Genomic DNA, 14,109 nt, shown 5'->3' on the forward strand with positions numbered 1-14,109 from the left:
AACAGTCTCATTTCCTAATTGTTAGCAAAAGCATCAGCAGATGCATTAGCCTCTCGATACACAAGCCTGATGTCCACCATCCACTCTCTTGGGTCTCCGTCATTTGAAGGGCAGAGGTGCAGAAATGAGGCAACTCTCCGATCTCCGTCATTTGAAAGGCTCCATTATATAGGTATCACTACACCACCTCTTCATTTGAGTTGTGCTTCCCACTCTTAGTGCCCGTTTGGCATTGCAACTGCGGGTGAGATTGATTGTCTGTAACAGTTATTGATGTTCAGTTAAGTTAAAAAACGGAGTTTTGTTTTGGTGGAATCCACCATACTTGCGGTTGTGCCTCAAAGTTTAACAAAAGTGAAAAATTGCTGCTTCATTGCCTGCATTCCATATCATCTCTTTGCAGGTAAATAATTCACCCTGCACTGTTTACTTTTGTAAAGTGAACAGTGTAGAGTGAATTATAATTCACTCTGCAGCCCAAATTGTTCAAAGTGAATTTTTAATTCACTTTGCATAGTTTGGCTGAATCCATTCTTAATGGTTGGACCGGTCTAGTCTGAATCTAAATATATTGGACCGGGTCTGACCCAGTAAAAATAACCAATTTTTTTAAAATTTTAATTGTGTTTTATTTGAAAAACTAGTGGTTAACATTATTCAATGACACTGCATAAATAAGAAGGAGATCACATGATGGCGTAACATTTACAAAATTTGACCGTAATTTCAATTTTGTTCCTAATGATATTTTACCTGATTTCGTTGCACGCTTAAAAAACCATAGAAACTGTAGTCCTTGTCGGATGAATTTATATAAAGTATTATTTATTTCATGATGTAATAGCAGTAGTTAAATCTATAATATTTAAATTAAAAATCATCAATATTAATATATATCTTTTTTAATTATTTTATAACCTTAATCTGAAAAGCATTCGTAACCAAACACATTAAACTAATTTTTGTTCAATCAACCACAGTTTTAACCAAATATATATAAATATCAACCCAACCTCAACCAAAAGTGCTTTTTATAAAATAATTTTTTTTCAAACTACAACCACAAAACTACCACACTACCAAACATAATTTTCGGTACATTTTAAAAACAGAAGTGTTTAATGAAGTCTTTTTTTTTTAAAAAAAAAAACAAAGGTGGCATGACATCTTAGAAAAATAGGTATATTTTTTTTTTAAAAAAAAGTGTTCGATAGAGTGTGTTTGGTATTGCGGTTGCTGTTGTGGTTGGTTTTAAAAAAATTATTTTATAAAAAGTACTTTTAGTTGAGGTTGGTTTGAAAAAATATATGTTTGGTTAAAACTGTGGTTGAAATTGAGGTAGAACAAAAGATAGTTTAATGTGTTTGGTTAAAAAAATGCTTTTCAAATTGAGATTATAAAATAATTAATATATATATATATATATTAATATTAATGATTTTTAATTTAAATATTGTAGATTTAACTACTGTTATTACATCATGAAATAAATAATATTGATATCAAATATTTTTTATTATTCCATTAAACTATGTGCAATGTCATTACATACGAAATCTATCCAACAATTAAATACTAGTTTTTCAAGTAAAACACAATTTTTTAAAAAAAATTTACCATTTCATTACGTACAAAAGTCATTCGACAAAAATTACAGTTTTCATGATTTTTTGAGCGTGCAATAAAATTAGATAAAATATTATCAGGAATAAAATTGAGATTACAGTACAAGTAAATTTAATTTACCTTAAACTAATTTTTTAAAAAAATAAAAAAAAATATTGTTCACGATTAACTGCACTGGTTTTTTTTGGGGGAAAAAAACTAAACTTTTCTCACTGGTTTTTCAAAAAAGAAAAAACTGAACAGTGCGACAGTGGAGCTATTGGAGCATGGCTCCACTGTTCCTTAAAAATACCCACGAGAAGCAGCAAAATACTACTTTTCCAATCCTGCGGCTGGACAGCAAAAATTAGTGGGTTCTACAAAGCAAAATTAGTTTTGCTTACTTTACCAAACACTGATATATGTAGCTGCGGATAAATCTTACCCACAGCCACGTTACCTACCAGCATCTTAGAAGCACCGTGTAGCAAAGGCGAGCTGCAGATGGTTTGGCAACCTTAACTAGCACGAATCCAAAATAAATCAACATGACGCCTCCTCTTGGGGATTTCTCTCGAATGTCAAGGCCGTCCTGATATAATGATTTCACTCAAGTCGGAGCCCCACAGACAATTAAATGAGAGATAATTGAAACTTGAAAAAACTGCCACTTCAACTCTCTCAAATGTTCTCCCACACACCACACCCTCCAGTGAAGTCGAAAACCACTTTTTAGAAGATAAGGAAAAAACAAAACTTCGGGTTTTTCTTTCTGTAATCTTAGTCTCTCATATATGGATTGCTTCAATTAAGGTAGGACTTCTGTGCACTAGCTAGATACAATTTTGTTTCACATTTTAAAAGTGATTTTAAAAAAAAATAATTTTTATTTTATTTTTTTATTTCAAATTAATTATTTTAATACATTTCTAATTAAATAAAAAACAACAATTAATCCATTTCCAAACAAATATATACAGACATATGAAAATCAGTTTACTACGGGGAATGAGTGACTAAAATGGTCAGGAATTATCTTGAGCTAGGAGGCCTCACAAATCACCTCAAACAAACAATAAAACAAAAAAGGAGAGAGAGAGAAGAACACACAACACAATGAATATCCAAGTCCCAACCACCTATCCAAAACTCAACTTATCTTTACTCTTCTGGTCAGTCACTCCATTATATCCCAACCACTTCTGATCACAAAACACTTGAACACATGTTCACAGTAAGCTAGCCCACCAACTGCATTATTAAATCATCTCAACCACCTCCTAAGATCGTTAGTTGAAGAAGGGGAAAGCTCACCACCAAAGCTATCCGTACAGCAAGAAGAATAGTTAGACTGTTGTTCTAGTCCACCCAAACGTGAACCGCTCACGCTCTTAAAGCTTGGACTCCTTAAACCATGGCCGTAACCAGCACCGCCATAAACTATACCGACATCACAAGGGTCGGGGGCTGGATACGAAAGCCGTTTTCTTGCAGACCCAATCCGGTCTCGTTCTGGTGTTGATGGTCTTTGCCTTGGTGCACTCTGTGATCTCAATCTAGCCTTGGCAGACTCGGTTGCAGCCATGTAATTTGGCAATGTAGCATTACCATTACTACTAACACTAGCACCACCCCTGATTCCATGTTGATTCAAACTTCCATTGTAAAAATAATTGGACCTTAAACTTGGTGTTTGAGAGGAATTACAACTTCTATCTTCTCTTGCACATCGTGGACTAGCTGAACGAACCTGAAGAGGCCTAGTTTTTGATGGGGAGGGTGTGATAGGAGAGTGGTGGAGTGGAGCAGTTTGATGAGCTCTATGGAGTGGAGAAGGAGCAGAGTGTGCCACACCATTGTTTGATGAATTGGATCTCTGGTGTTGGTGATGTTGGTTTTGGTTTGTTCTTCTAAAATTAGGAACTAAATATGAATAAGGTTGGGAGGTGTCAATTTCTACAGTTTTGATGGGGTCTCTTTGATCAGTTGAAGCTCTTGCTCTGCTGCTATTGTCCCATGGCTTTGCAGGCATCCATTGATCAAGCCATTGTGGTCTTTCTTGGAGCTCATCTTCATTGCCATTTGATGGGCTTCTGCCATTTCTCCATATCTTGGACATGGGTTTGAAAAAATTGAACCAATTAGCCATGAGCTATACTCCTAACAACTCAGAAAACAGGGGCAGAGAAAAGTGCAAGAAATGAACCTGCTGAGAGAAAGCTTGAGATAAGGTCTTTTCACGCTTGAACGCAGCTTCTTTCCTGCGTTGCAACATGGCCTTGACTTCCTCAATGGAGTGTGGCCGATCATCCCAATCATCTGCAATGCTACTGCTTTCTCTTGACTGTCAAAATTTGATTCAACACTGAACTACATTAGACTCTTGTAGCTTTAAAGTACAAAATCATAAGGTCATTAATTAGTAGAAAACCGTTGTTATTGCTTTGAATTAAGTTCAAGCAAGGTATGACCAGATTGAAATGCTAAGCAATGCTTAGAAAGAACAGAACAAATTAATTACCATGGATTTTCTATCTGAAATGTCTTGAAGATATCGCGATTCAAGCACGCTATTGGTGTCACTAAATGCAGATTTCCTGCTGCCTTCATGTGAAAGTCTCACGCGTTGATCAAGCACTCGAGCCTGCACTCGAGCCAGAGCTTGCATGCATCGCAGGGTCATCTTGGCCTGTTTTCTCACATTGTGTCCCCTTACTAAAGCTTGCAACTTCACTAGCCCTTTAAGTGCACGAAGAGCCCGCCTTGCCTACACACACCACAAATTAACACACCATCTCTTCTAATCACTACAAATATTGATAATTCATGAATGACTTTTCACTATTTGCAATGCAAGAGAGGAAAAAAAATAGCATCTATTCCTATGTATGTGCAATATTCGGTTTTTACCAAGTATCCTCTAAAAGCTGTTTGAATGACAATGGCAGCATAATGTTCTCTAGGATGATATGAAGGCCTAGTGAGCCGAGCAACCTCCGCCGCCGCCTGGGCAGTGGCTACAGCAGCTTCAGCTGCAGCTGCAGTAGCAACTGCTACTGCAATTGCATGCCTTTGCTCAGCTGCTGCAGCTGCCGACACATGGTCTGCTGGAGCACCTCCACCACCACCTGGGGATGCCTTAACATTTCCTGCCTTTGACAGGTTCTGTTGTGTCGCCGTTTCTTGATTTGTAGGTTTCCTAAATAACCATCTTCTCTTCCCTCTCTTCTGCAAGAAGAAAAGCCCACAAAAGGGTCAGCCATTACAACTAAAAAACAGATCGAGAAACAACGAGACGTTAGTTTTCAATAGATAAAATTAAAAGAGAGGCGAAAAGAAAGGACCTTTTCTTCATCTTCTTCTTGGTCATGGCCAACCCCAGTAGCCCTCTTGTCACTTTCTTTAGTTGGAGATCTAAACGCCCTTTTCACAGCAGTCAACCATGAGCTACCTCCCTTCTTCCCCATCAGATTAAAGATAAGTAGGTTAAGTTATACCAAGCTGCTGCATTTACACCAACCCCTTCTAGAAAAAGATTATATCCTAAAGAGCCAGAAAATTGAGGTAAGGATGATGGGGTCTTGCTTGCCTGATGCTAGCTAGCATGTGTGTCGTCTTTCTGAGGGAAGTTGCTGGGCTGTGAGAATAATAAATTAAACATCGATATAGAATGTAACGTGTGTACGTATTTATTAATTTGAACGTTTATTTATATATATATATATATTTTTTTTTTCTTTTTCTTTTTCTTTTTCATGTGAGGTTAAAATTAAGTTGGTGTATTTTTATGGCATGAAAATGGAGGAGACAGTAATGGTAGTGTCAGTGAGTCCGTCAACGTTAAATTGTTCCATCTATGGACTGATTCAGACACAAACACAAATATAATTAAGTATCTAAGAGAACGTGGTGATCAGGAACAGAGTGTTATCGAGAAGAACGTTGACAGTACAGTGAGGGAGGGAGTGCAAGTTGAGGGGAGAGGGAGGGTGAATTGCATAGGGCACCAAAAACAGCTTTAATCGGGGGAACAAAGGTTCTTTCTTTTTCAATTTAAACTTTTTTGAGTTTCACACACTTTCTATTTAAAAAAGAAAGGATAAAGTGACCTCGCATGGCATCACGTGAAAGCAGCATCTGGTGAAAGATTATCTGGTAGTCGATGGACCACAGTTCAGTCAATAGGCAGGTGTTTTGGTTAGCTCACGGTTTGGACAACCTTTCACTAAAATCAATGGTGATGCCGCCCTCCCTGGAGGTTATTCTGCTGCTGCTTCGTTTTTTTACTCTTTTAATTTCATTGTTTGTAATTGTTCTTGTTGTTACGAGAAAGCATTTCTTTTCTTTTTCACAACTCTATGAATTGGGACGTAAGAATGGCTTTCGATCATATCATGACTGGTCGAGACTAGATTTCATTCCTCGGCCTCCAAATTATTGTCAGAGTTCAAGATTTTTATGTCCTTAGTGTTGGATGAATCAATTACTAGCAACGAATTACCCCACTTATTGCTCAACATTAAAATACATTATATTGTCATTTCCTAAAATCATAACATATAGCCGGAACGGTAAAACTATTTTATCCACTAAAATCTTTGGTGCTCGGGTTATCTAAACCTAAAATCTTCACCAATCCTGCTCCAGTGCCATGTAGCTCAGAATTTAGGCACCGTTTATTCTTAGAAAAAAACAACTTTTTTTAAAACCATTTTTCTCACTTTTCAATGTTTAATAATCCAAAAGAAAGTTGAAAATGAAAAAATACTCTACGGTGAAAGAAAAAAATTAGTTAAATTTGTTTTTCATCTAATTTTTTTTAAAAATCCTTCATCTAAAATTTAAAAAGAGTGAAATGGTTAAATATTTTTTTATTGTTATTTGTTTTATTGAGATAATTTATAATATTAATTTTTTTTATTTGTTTTATTTGATATATATTCTTTTGATTGTTACTTGTGTTATTTGAAATAATTTTTGAAATAATTTTTGAAATAATTTTATCCATTTTCAACTTTTTTAACGGTTAGATTTGATTTTTATTTTTTCATTTAAAATAATTTATAAATTTAATTTTTTTATTTCATCATCCTTTAATTTTTTCACTTATCAAATTTGATTCTTATTTTTGTAGTATATTTGAAAAAATATTAATAAGTTATTTTTTATATTATTTTTTACGGCATTGACAAAAAATAATAATAATTTTTTAATTTATTTTTTATAATACCATCAAACATGAAAAAAAAACTATTTTCTAAAAATACTATTTTATAAAATCATTTAAAAAAATATTTTCGAATAAACAAAGCCAAACGAAACGTTATATCCACGTCTTTGTTTCTCTGGGCTCATAGAAAATGCGAGGGGTGCAAACAGGCTACTGGAAGCACAAAAAACAAAAGGAGTTTGGATGCCACAACCCAGTTTCCTTGGATCCAACAAACGAATCTTGGAAGAAAAAATACAGGATTTTTAATTTGCCCGAGACCACAAAATCAACTCTCATGTCATGGTACCGAGGACAAAGTGCTCCCCCTCCGAAGTATGAATTTTACTCATTTGTCAACTTATAAATCAAAAGCGATAATAATTGCAATTTCCATAAAAAAAAAAAAAAAATTCATTTTCTACTTTGAATGCTCGGAGAAAACTGACCATCAAAATGAGGTCTCTTTTGCTACTGAATGCTACTAACAAATAAGTGCATCTTCATCCTTGGGGAAAACAGTTGAATCATAGGAAAAGTACCAGAAAACTCTGAGTTCAAGGTACAAGTAATGAAGCAAATTCCAGGATATTTTATTGATTCGTAGAAGCCACCCAGCTTCCTGGATTGAGCTCGGAGAAAACAGTACTCCTGATATCCTCAAATTTACCTCTTCATCTGATCTTGGGCATTAATCCAAGGAAATAGATAGACTCTGCAGATTATCCATCAGAACATCAAAGACGAAATCAAGTTATAAGGAAATAAGTTTCAACAATCATCCAATTCTTGTTGATATTTCTGATTTGACAGATAAGTGACTTCGAACAATCAAGAACCTCATCTTGCAACTTAGATATAACTAGTTAGCTGTCGCAGGCAACTTTTCTGATTCGGCTCGGCAGGCCAGCATGCTGACCAGTTAACTTGGCTTTTGGCTCAGTGTTCGGTTTTAAATTAAACATGATGGGTTGACTCAATTCATCTAGCCAGCGAATCAAGAACTTGGTTGAATCTATTAGAACTCCATTTGATTTTAAAACAAATCCCCAATAGATGTTGATTTAACATTTTTTTGTATTCAAAACCACCAAAACGTTTTCAAATGGCTACGGTTAACCAATCTAACCTATGACATAGCTTTATTTTATAAAATTTATTTTTTATTTAATTATATAATAATAAAAATAAATATTCACATGAGAGACTAAGAATAAAATTGTGAAGGAGAAAAATATTTTTTTAAAAAAATTACATTTAGCCTTTATAATTTCATCATTTTTTTTTTATTTTAACTATAGGAGAGTTGATGTTTTTTCTAAAAAAAATGTCTCTATTATCATTCTTGTAATTTTGATTTTTTTACCACAAAACAATTTTTTTATGACCAACATAGAACATTGAATAAAAACAAAAGCAATAAGAAAAAAACTTTTTTTTCAACTGGAGAGGTGACAAGTCTTTTGGTTTAGTCTCTGTACATTGGAGAGATTATTGAAAAATTGAGCTTGATTTGTTAGAAAAATCAATTTTTATTTTTTTTACTTGATAAACATAATGAGAAGCTTAATAAACCAACCTTTTAATCCTAAAACATTTTTAAATTGGTTTAAAAATTCAAAATTAAACAAAAAAAAATTCTTAGCCTTGATCTCCTTTTTAATTTTTTTTTTAATGGTATAAAAACTTAAAAACACCTTAATGATTCTTCCTTCATAAAAAAAAATATCTAGACAGTAAACTAGATTTTTATTTGTGGTCAAAATATAACTAACCTCAGTTATTTTAAGTTTTTTGATCAATAAGATTAAATTTGATTTTACAAAATCAAGTATCAATTCAAGGGTGAAGTATTTTTCAACACGAAGAGCACGATGATTCATCTGATCCGAAAGGAAAATTAGCAGGCTTTAACTCATCCAGACATAACAGTAAAAGGCGAAACGGAAAAAGAAATTTGAGGGGCCGAAACAAATAACGAGCCAAGGACAAAAAGAAGAAGAAGGTACCTCTAATCTGCACTGTTTCGTCCACAATGCAAATGAGTGTTAGCAACAGTAATAGAAACAGTTTTAGTTTACTGGTTAATATTAATAGGGAAATCATATTTGATTAAGCAGATAATTGCACCAATATGAATTTATTTAAGCAGATAATTCAACTGTGAGTCGACGTTGTAAGATTCTAATCTTACACTGTTCTCAAATGTAGTAAGATTTTCTTCAATACGCGGGAACCTATTGATGACAAATTTCTTCTTCTCACTTTGCTGCATTGCCCGTTGAAGAAGCTCCATGGTTATTTCGGAGGGAGAATGTTTCCTCCTATCTTGTCCTTTTTCTGCTGCAGCAGTGATAAGAGTGGAATGCTATGAACACAGAATGGCACAGAGAAGGCACACATCTACTACAAGTGCAGCCAAATACGTTGTGGCCAGCAAAGTAATAGTAGTCATAAGAATGATAATTAAAACAATAATGGCCTTGTGAAGATGATAATGAACAATAACAGCCTAATCCTCAAAGAGAGACAAAAAGCAAAAATATGGTAAATGCCAACCCATTTTCAGATCCAGACATGCTTCCAAAAGTTCCCCAACACAAAGATGTGTAAACCCAAAGTGTTCGACGATTTTGGGACACCGATACCCCTTTCAGCTGGCTGTCACCTGCCAAAGCATGGTCAAAATCATGAAATTCAATGAATAGTGGCAGAATGACTGTTAGCTGACAAAGTATACTCAACAGAAAGAAGTCATCAATCATATGGATGTAGAAATAATTTTCCAAATTAAACATCACTGGATTACCAGTTCTTTGTTGCTTCATTCTCTTTTCATTTCTTTTTCCGTATGATATGAACAATGCTACCACTGTAACAACATATTCATTACTGGTTCATAGGCGTCAAGAGTCTCGAAAGTTTAAAAATCGAATTATACAGGGATCCAAATTAATCCCTCTACTGTCCACATTCATGCTTCATAGCGTTAAAGCAACTCCAAAGCAAATCATGAAGGAACTCTTAACTTTCTAATCATTCTGGCATCAGAAAGGGTATGAGAACAACCATCATATCCTCTTGCTTTAATTCCAAACTCTTTAACCATGGTTAGAATTCATCATCTCTAACTAAGATGTTTAGAGATTTCTTTTCCCACCAATTTACTACTAAAATCATGTTTTCATCCTACAAGTTGAAAAGGAGATCTGACCTGTAAACACAGGAATCTATTGTCATTAAGCAAAATCCAGGATATCTCGTTAATTCATTGAACCCACCCTGGTTACTGGTTTGAGCTTGGAAAAAACACTCTTCACATCCTCAAACACCTTATCAGTTGATCTTTGATCATCAATCTAAGACAGCAGATACAAACATTAATAACCATCATGATATCGATAGAAAAGGAATCAAATCAGGTATGGAGACGATCCTTAACGTGTAAAATATCCGAAGTACTGGAAGGAAAACAAATTTCAGGACTATCTAGTTCTGCTTTCATAATAACCATATCCAAGACAGAAGGGATTTTGAATCACCGACTCCAAACATCACATTGAGAAAAAGTATTTTGATGTTCGTGTTTCATATTACCGAGGGTTTTTTTAAAAAGTAGTTTTTACGTAAAAATATATTAAAATATTTTTATAAATATTTTTTTTATTTTTTATATGAACACAATTTAATGTTTTTAAGACAACCAGACAAACAAAGTAGTGATTATTACGGGCAAGGTTGTTTCAAAATAGGCTTTATGTCGCTTACTTAAGATATCAATGTTATCATCCACCCTCCCCTTCAAAAGAAAATAAGAAAGTCATGAAAAGACGCGCATAGGAAGTGATTCATCAACAAGAATGTGCAACAAACTAGCCTGGTTTCTGTTCAGAGTACTTTTTGTCAACTCCTCTTCAGGACAATCGAAAAATAGTACAAATGCCGGTTCGATTTTCATCTTCAGCATGATTACAGAAACGAAAAAATTGCAAGATTTCCTACCAAAAAATGGTATAGGAAGTTAGAAGGAGCCGCAGAATCATTACAACTGCAGGAAGGAAGGAAGGAAGGAATCTTAAAATTAGGAAGTGATGGAAGCAGCAGCAGATAATAGAGACAAACGAATTGATATCATTTCAAAGCCAACTATGGTGTCAAATGCAGTACGATTTTCTTCATTGCGTGGGAACCCATCAATGATAAACCTCTTGTTATAACTGTGCTGCCTTGCCTGTTGTAGAAGCTTCACAGTTACCTCAGAAGGGACAATTTTTACTTCTTTCGTGAAGCTTCGAATCATTTTTTCATGGAAACAATGAGTACAGCGAAAGAATCTTATGAACATACAAACTTTCTGGTATAAATAAAGAACAATCTGTGAAGAACGCAGCTGACAACTTATGACCAGCAAAACAATATAACAACAGCGATAAAAATAGCAAGAAACAGGTATGCCCTGTTCGGTTGTACTTGGAAAAAATAAATGCAAATCGTAAGAACAAAGATCGATGATAAATGCCTCATTGCCATAGAGGATCACATTACTAAAATTTTGCCAACCCGTAGAGGCAAGACATTGGCCTGTGATGATAGTGTGTGTGGTCACGTTTTTCACCGTAAGAAATTATATCATTATCGTAAGGAGCATGAGAATTATTCTCTTTCGATCGCAGCATGACAACAACAGCAATCATTTCAATCATGAGAAGGTTGGTGAAAAAGACAAATAATAATAGCCACCAACCCCTCCCATGAACAATCTTCTTCTTCGTCCAAACGTATCTTACATAGATTTTGAGTTTTAAGAAAATATTTAATTTTTTTAGTATTTTTAAATTAAAAATAATTTTTTAAAATAAAAAATAATTATCAAAATAATATTACTGAATAGAAACAAAGAAATTCAATTATAGATACTCTTGATATTTATTAAATTTTCCAGCTTTGAGATTCTTCCCTTTCCTGGTTATGGAATATGGTGAGGACACTTAGAGCATCTCTAACGGGAGAGCTAAATGAAGAGCTAAATGTTAAAAATTATCCTTTTAACTTTTGTTTCTCTATTTCTTCACTCCAACGCATGAGGCAAACAGATAGCTATTTTAGCTATTTGTTATGTGAAGAGCCATTTCTATATTTTCCTGTAGAAATGGCAAAGACAAATGACTGTTGGCCAATAATTATTTTTATAGCCGTTGGCCAACAGTTCTTTTTTTTTTTTTTAAATGCAGGAGGAAAGAACTTGTAGATTTTAAAATTTTGTATTATGCCTCACCATTCTCTCAAATTTAGAAAAACAAGAATCAATTATTCTCCGGTTAATTAATAACATCGGTTGTGTTAATTAGCTGAAATTAAAAGGTATGCTTGTTTAAAAGCTTTTTCTATTTTCTCTTTTATATCTCTTGATTTTTTAGACCTTTTGTTGTTAATTTAATATTTGTGATGATTTTTATTTCTTTGTTATTTTATGTTTTTAATATGGGTTAAGGAAGACAATTTTTATTTATGTTGTTATCTTTGATAAAATTGAGATGAATTAATAATAGTAGTTGATATTGATAAAAATATAGAGTGACATATTTAAAATTTATTTTTGATTGTCTGTTTTAATTTGAGGTTAATTATATTTGATCTTGTTGAAAATGCAATTAAACCAGTATATCAATTCTCTTTTAGTTCCAGTATATCAATTGTTATGTTAGAACAAGTAGAAGGCAATGCTTATTATTAATTGTTGGCGGTTTTTTCCAAAGTTTGAATTTGAATTTACTTTTAAAAAATTAAATTTTTAACAATAACATATAAAACTTAAAATTAAAAATATTCATATAAATAAATTTTAAATTTAATTTTAAATTATATCTTTTAACTTTCATATTACTTCATTAATTTTATATTACTTTTATAAATTACTCATATTAATTATATAATTAATAACATCATAATTATACTATATATAAAATATCTAAATTAGTTATATAATTATATTAAAATTAATTTAACATGCAATATATTAAAATATAATTAACTTTTCTAAATAGCTTTTTACTATTAGAATGTATATAATCAAAAAAACTATATTTACACTATTTAAAAAGCTATTTTCTCTATTTAGCTTTTTAATATAGCATTTTTGCTCTTAAATATTTTGGGTTGCTATAAGTGAGTATGATGGAGGAAGCCCTGCTCCTGCTATCCAATTAATTTATACACATGGGCCACGTTTCTTGTGGGCTTTGGGCCTCGTGCAATCGGGCTGGTATCTTGTTCTAATTTGAGCCCGCTTTTTGAGAAATATATCCCTTTGCGCGCTTAGAAATCATGCTAGTATACTATTCCCCGTGTAATTCCCGAGTAATTTTTTATTGTGCTTGTTTTTCTCATGTATTATTCTACTATTTTATATGTTTTTTTTTTCAATTATAACATATTTTTGAGTTATTTATACTGAATTTTAATTTTAATACAAGGAAATTAGAGACATGAAATTGAATTATTTTTTAATTTTAATAGTTAGCAACTAGTATATGTGTTGATAAGAGCTCTAAGAAATAATAATTTGTTAGAGAATTGCAAAAATCTATTTATATGTATAATTATAAATAAAATTCATATTCTTGATATCATGTTATAAGAAAGTTTAACTGCTTTGTTTTAAAAAGTAAAAATAAAAGACAAAATATTTTATTTTTTTATAACAAATATTATTTTGAGATCATAATCTTAAATATAAATATAGTATGTTATAAAAAACTATTTTGCATTGATTTACAAGCGGGACAAAGGAATAAAATTAGTAGAAAAAGGAATAATAAAAACAAAGAGAGAGAGGATGGATTCGAGACAAATCAAGAAAGGTCAAAAGGCACGTTAGTTAGCATGTAGCGCCCCAAGTCCATGTCGGCCCTTATTGTGCTAATTGGAATCCCAGCAGGCACCAACAACTTAGGTGTGGCTGTCTTGGCATCATAAAACAATAATCAATAATGTTTTTGCGATTTTGAATTATGATTTTTAAAATAGAATTTTACTAGAGAATATATTAAATTAATTTTTTTAATTTTTTTATATTAGTATATTAAAATTATTTAAAAAATAAAAAATACTAACTTAATATTTTTGAAGCTCAACTGATATATAGGTATATAGTATTTTTTTTTTTTTTTAATTTGTGGTAACATTACCCTTATCCTGGTCCACAATGAATTGAGCCAATATTTGCTAGGATCCGTATTTGCTGATTTTGTACCCATTCATCTGTCCAAATTAACAAGAGAAAAAAATTTATTTTT

General features: G+C 32.7%; 2 protein-coding genes across 2 annotated transcripts; both read right to left on the bottom strand.

Annotated features, from left to right (window-relative positions):
* Positions 1 to 2,543: 2,543 nt before the first annotated feature.
* On the bottom strand, positions 2,544 to 5,296 carry LOC7487738 (protein IQ-DOMAIN 17). Its single transcript, XM_002302634.4, has 5 exons — positions 4,950 to 5,296; positions 4,516 to 4,833; positions 4,127 to 4,372; positions 3,812 to 3,949; positions 2,544 to 3,715 (listed from the first exon to the last, which is right to left on the bottom strand). Exons 1-5 carry the CDS (start codon positions 5,070 to 5,072, stop codon positions 2,870 to 2,872), a joined length of 1,671 nt encoding a protein of 556 aa, XP_002302670.2. The 5' UTR covers positions 5,073 to 5,296; the 3' UTR covers positions 2,544 to 2,869.
* A 5,003-nt stretch (positions 5,297 to 10,299) lies between these two features.
* On the bottom strand, positions 10,300 to 11,405 carry LOC7487739 (UMP-CMP kinase 3). The gene is made up of 4 exons (XM_024594213.2): positions 10,962 to 11,405; positions 10,692 to 10,772; positions 10,538 to 10,613; positions 10,300 to 10,325 (listed from the first exon to the last, which is right to left on the bottom strand). Exons 1-4 carry the CDS (start codon positions 11,157 to 11,159, stop codon positions 10,300 to 10,302), a joined length of 381 nt encoding a protein of 126 aa, XP_024449981.2. The 5' UTR covers positions 11,160 to 11,405.
* Positions 11,406 to 14,109: the final 2,704 nt, after the last annotated feature.

This window comes from Populus trichocarpa, chromosome 2, assembly GCF_000002775.5.
Source record: "Populus trichocarpa isolate Nisqually-1 chromosome 2, P.trichocarpa_v4.1, whole genome shotgun sequence".
Classification (NCBI taxonomy): domain Eukaryota; kingdom Viridiplantae; phylum Streptophyta; class Magnoliopsida; order Malpighiales; family Salicaceae; genus Populus; species Populus trichocarpa.

Excerpts from the sequence above, each read along its gene's own strand:
- LOC7487738 (XM_002302634.4), bottom strand. The coding sequence starts at position 5,072 with ATGGGGAAGAAGGGAGGTAGCTCATGGTTGACTGCTGTGAAAAGGGCG. Across the intron at positions 3,950-4,126 it reads TTTCAGATAGAAAATCCATG|TCAAGAGAAAGCAGTAGCAT; the intron begins GTAATTAATTTG and ends AAATTTTGACAG. Across the intron at positions 3,716-3,811 it reads CTCAAGCTTTCTCTCAGCAG|ATATGGAGAAATGGCAGAAG; the intron begins GTTCATTTCTTG and ends CCCATGTCCAAG.
- LOC7487739 (XM_024594213.2), bottom strand. The coding sequence starts at position 11,159 with ATGTTCATAAGATTCTTTCGCTGTACTCATTGTTTCCATGAAAAAATG. Across the intron at positions 10,773-10,961 it reads GTACTGCATTTGACACCATA|ATGAAAATCGAACCGGCATT; the intron begins GTTGGCTTTGAA and ends ATCATGCTGAAG. Across the intron at positions 10,614-10,691 it reads GTACTCTGAACAGAAACCAG|GGGAGGGTGGATGATAACAT; the intron begins GCTAGTTTGTTG and ends TTTCTTTTGAAG.